Source organism: Athene cunicularia, assembly GCF_003259725.1.
Source record: "Athene cunicularia isolate RWA chromosome 1 unlocalized genomic scaffold, athCun1 chr1_part1, whole genome shotgun sequence".
Taxonomy (NCBI): domain Eukaryota; kingdom Metazoa; phylum Chordata; class Aves; order Strigiformes; family Strigidae; genus Athene; species Athene cunicularia.
The window spans coordinates 46,139,207-46,142,853 of record NW_020799091.1 but is presented as its reverse complement, the minus strand read 5'-3'; the positions used below and the strand labels follow the sequence as shown (position 1 = coordinate 46,142,853).

Below are 3,647 nucleotides of genomic sequence, written 5' to 3'. Positions count from 1 at the left end.
TTTTCCGGGGGGGGGGCGGGGTGAAAATATACCATGATATACACTCAGTGTCCAAAGCCAGGATATGGCAATATTAAAAATAGGTGTTCACTCTTAAAAGCTAGATTTTTATTCCTTTTTTAAAGAAAAAGCCCTTGAGGGGAGGGAGCCAAGAGTTAAAAGGTTAAATATTTTCCACTGCTGTTAGAATAAAGACAGTGTCTTGAGATATTCATTGTTAAACTGTTTGGCTATATTTTATTATACTGCAGTATAGTATTATTGTTGGTAACTGATGTGTAGAGTAACACTATGGTGCTCTTTCTAGGTATAATTGGAGACATTGTGTGGTCCCTGTAAGAAGCTTGGTTCCTGCTTGCGTTCTAATTGTAAAATACTGTTCTGGATTTTTGTATAGGTAATTGGATTTTGGAACCACTTTAAGATATGATAAAGGCAAAACAAATATTAACTAATTTAGAGGGCAGTACTTGAAACTTTTGCATATCTGAGTGTGGAAGTTAGTTATTTACAAGTTCTCATCTTCTGAGTCTTTTACTGGGTTTCCATTTAAATTCTTAAAGTCCCTGTTTCTACTTTGTAGTTAATGATCCTTTAAAGTAATATTCACAATCAAGTAGACTCTTGGATTCTGGCATTGTTTGATTATATTATGCATGCCTCTGTCCCACAAGCCACTCTTGGCAATATTTACAATTTGAAATGTAGTCTATGGAATTTTTTACACGTTTAAAAAAAAATAAAACTGTGGTAGCATTGCTTTTGTAGTATTGAGCCTTAAAATAACAATCGCAGCGGTGTACACAAGTATGACACACACTAAAATACTGGAGAGAGATATTTTTACTTGTGCTGTTGAAGTTTTTGGTAGCACTAACTCATTTAATGTCTAACCTCAAACATTTTATTGCTATTTAGTGTTTTTCTTGGGACCATTGGTATTAAACTAAAATTTCCTATTTACATCATGTAAAGTTTAATGTGTAAAGAGACTAGCCTACCAAAATATTATCCAGTTTTAAACAAAATTGGAGAATTATATGTCTGTCATCAGCAGGTCACATTACACTTACTAAATACTTGCAGGCTTTTTTTTTTTTTTAATATAAACTTTTCAGTAGTCTGATGTGAAAAGAAGAGTTACTCCAAGTGGCTGAAATGTAATCACTTTAAAGGCCATGGTCTAACCAGAAGGTGGCCTGGGAAGCCTTGGTTAGCAGGCGCAATACCTAGACTTTCTAGAGCCACAAGTTAAGATGCAGGGACCTAGAACAGAATCTCTTTAAGCTCTCCACAGGAGTAGGCAGGACAGGCCAAGGGAAGTGCATTCAGCTGACCGGCACCTGCGCTCCGCCCCAGATGTGACTCCTTTTTTTTAATGGCTGATGCATTACTTGATTGTGTGCGGTGCTGTGGGATCCTGCAGGCTTGAAAAGCTGCTGGAGAGAGCATGAGATGTGTTGCAATAGTGAATCCTCTCTTTGTTGCTCCAGGATTTCAGATGTGTTCTAAGCCTGCCGGGGTGAGCACGCTTCTGGGCACTGATGGAGACGAGAGCTCAGCACGGCAGCGGGTCGCAGGCCTTGCTACAGGCTCGGCGTGACAGTGGGAGACCGCACGGGGAGCCCGACCTGCGGGATGTCCTGATGCAGCAGGTTCACGTCTTGTCATTGGACCAGATCAGAGCCATCCGAAACACGAATGAGTACACAGAGGGACCTACAGTGGCTCCACGGCCAGGGATCAAGTCTGCTCCTCGGCTAGCAACCCAACCCAAAAATGAAAGGCCCCATGGCTTGCCTGAGCATCGTCATTTTAGCCGGATTCAGCACACGCAAACACATGCCTCTTCTCGGGCGCCTCTGTCCCGATCCATCAGCACAGTCAGCACAGGTTCACGGAGCAGTACAAGGACAAGTACGAGCAGTAATTCATCTGAACAAAGACTTCTAGGATCATCTTCGGGGCCAGTTGCTGACGGGATAGTCCGAATGCAGCCCAAGTCTGAGCTCAAGTCAAGCGAGCTGAAGCCACTGAGCAAGGAAGACTTGGGAGCGCACAGCTACAGGTGTGAGGACTGCGGGAAGTGTAAGTGTAAGGAGTGCACTTATCCAAGGACCCTCCCATCATGTTGGATCTGTGACAAGCAGTGTCTTTGCTCAGCCCAGAACGTGGTTGATTACGGGACTTGCGTTTGCTGTGTGAAGGGCCTCTTCTATCACTGCTCTAACGATGATGAGGACAACTGTGCTGACAACCCCTGCTCCTGCAGCCAGTCGCACTGCTGCACTAGATGGTCCGCCATGGGCGTGGTGTCCCTCTTTCTGCCTTGCTTGTGGTGTTATCTACCAGCCAAGGGTTGCCTTAAGTTGTGCCAGGGTTGTTATGACCGGGTAAATCGGCCTGGGTGCCGCTGTAAACACACCAACACCGTTTGCTGCAAAGTTCCCAGTGTCCCCCCCAGGAACTTTGAAAAGCCAACATAGCATCACTAGTCAGAAATACTAAAGTAACAAGGATTACTTTAACCTACGTATGCAACCAACTAAGCAGCTATGGTCTTGGCACTGTAGTAGAAGGGTTGGGGATCTACTTTGCTGTTTGCAGTGAAATGCTTTTCTCTGTGTGTGCCATCTTAACTGATACGCTTGTTAGAATCCAGCTAGTGGCATACAGAAAAAAAAAATAAGGGATGCAGTACATTGTGACCCACATATTGCATAAGCTAAAGCAACACAGACACTCCTAGACAACTGTATTGTTTGTGAATAGTACTTGCAAAATTTGTAAATTAGCAAATGACTTCTTTTTTTCATTGTTTTCTGCCAGAGATAATGTGCTATATTTTTGTATATACAATAATATTTTCAACTGTGAAAAATAAGTGGTGTCATAAGACATGGCACAGTCACAAAATATTATACTAATATGTTGTACATTCGGAAGAATGTGAATCAATCAGTATGTTTTTAGATTGTATTTTGTCTTACGGAAACCTTCTATTACAAGACTCTGATTTCCCTTTGGACTTCATGTATATTGTACAGTTACAGTAAAATTCAGCCTTTATTTTCTAATTTTTTCAACATATTGTTTAGTGTAAAGAATATTTATTTGAAGTTTTATTATTTTATAAAAAGAAATATTTATTTTAAGAGGCATCTTACAAATGTCACCCCTTTTTATGAGGACGTCATAGTTGCTGCAAATAAGGGGTGAACGATGCATATGTTCACTATAAAATAGAAAATATATTAACGTTTGAAATTAAACTGGGCTACTTGTCATTTTTTCCCCCCATTTATTGTTTTGAGTTGGGAAAACTGGTACTTCTAATTGCAGATTTCACAGTGATATAGTCACAGTGAGTCTTAATATGAAAACGAAGCCAGAATTTTTAACTGTATTTGTTTTGTTGTTTACTACTTTACTTGAAAAAAATGCGGGATTTGTGCTTCCTTCCCTTGCACAAATGTCCCATATGCTGTCCCTACAACAGAAAAGGAAAATGAACATAGGAAAATGTATTAATTCATTCCAGACTAGGGCTAATAGGCACTGAAAGCTTGACCTATTCTATAAGTGATGAGCTTTTGTGCCTCAAATAGGAAATAAGTAATCATTGACAAAAATTGTTAGGCTTGTAC

At 40.6% G+C, this 3,647-nt stretch overlaps 1 protein-coding gene across 1 annotated transcript; it reads left to right on the top strand.

Annotated features, from left to right (window-relative positions):
• The first annotated feature begins 44 nt into the window (after positions 1–44).
• SPRY2 (sprouty RTK signaling antagonist 2) lies at positions 45–3,272 on the top strand. Its single transcript, XM_026858386.1, has 2 exons — positions 45–397; positions 1,494–3,272. Exon 2 carries the CDS (start codon positions 1,545–1,547, stop codon positions 2,484–2,486), a length of 942 nt encoding a protein of 313 aa, XP_026714187.1. The 5' UTR covers positions 45–397; positions 1,494–1,544; the 3' UTR covers positions 2,487–3,272.
• Positions 3,273–3,647: the final 375 nt, after the last annotated feature.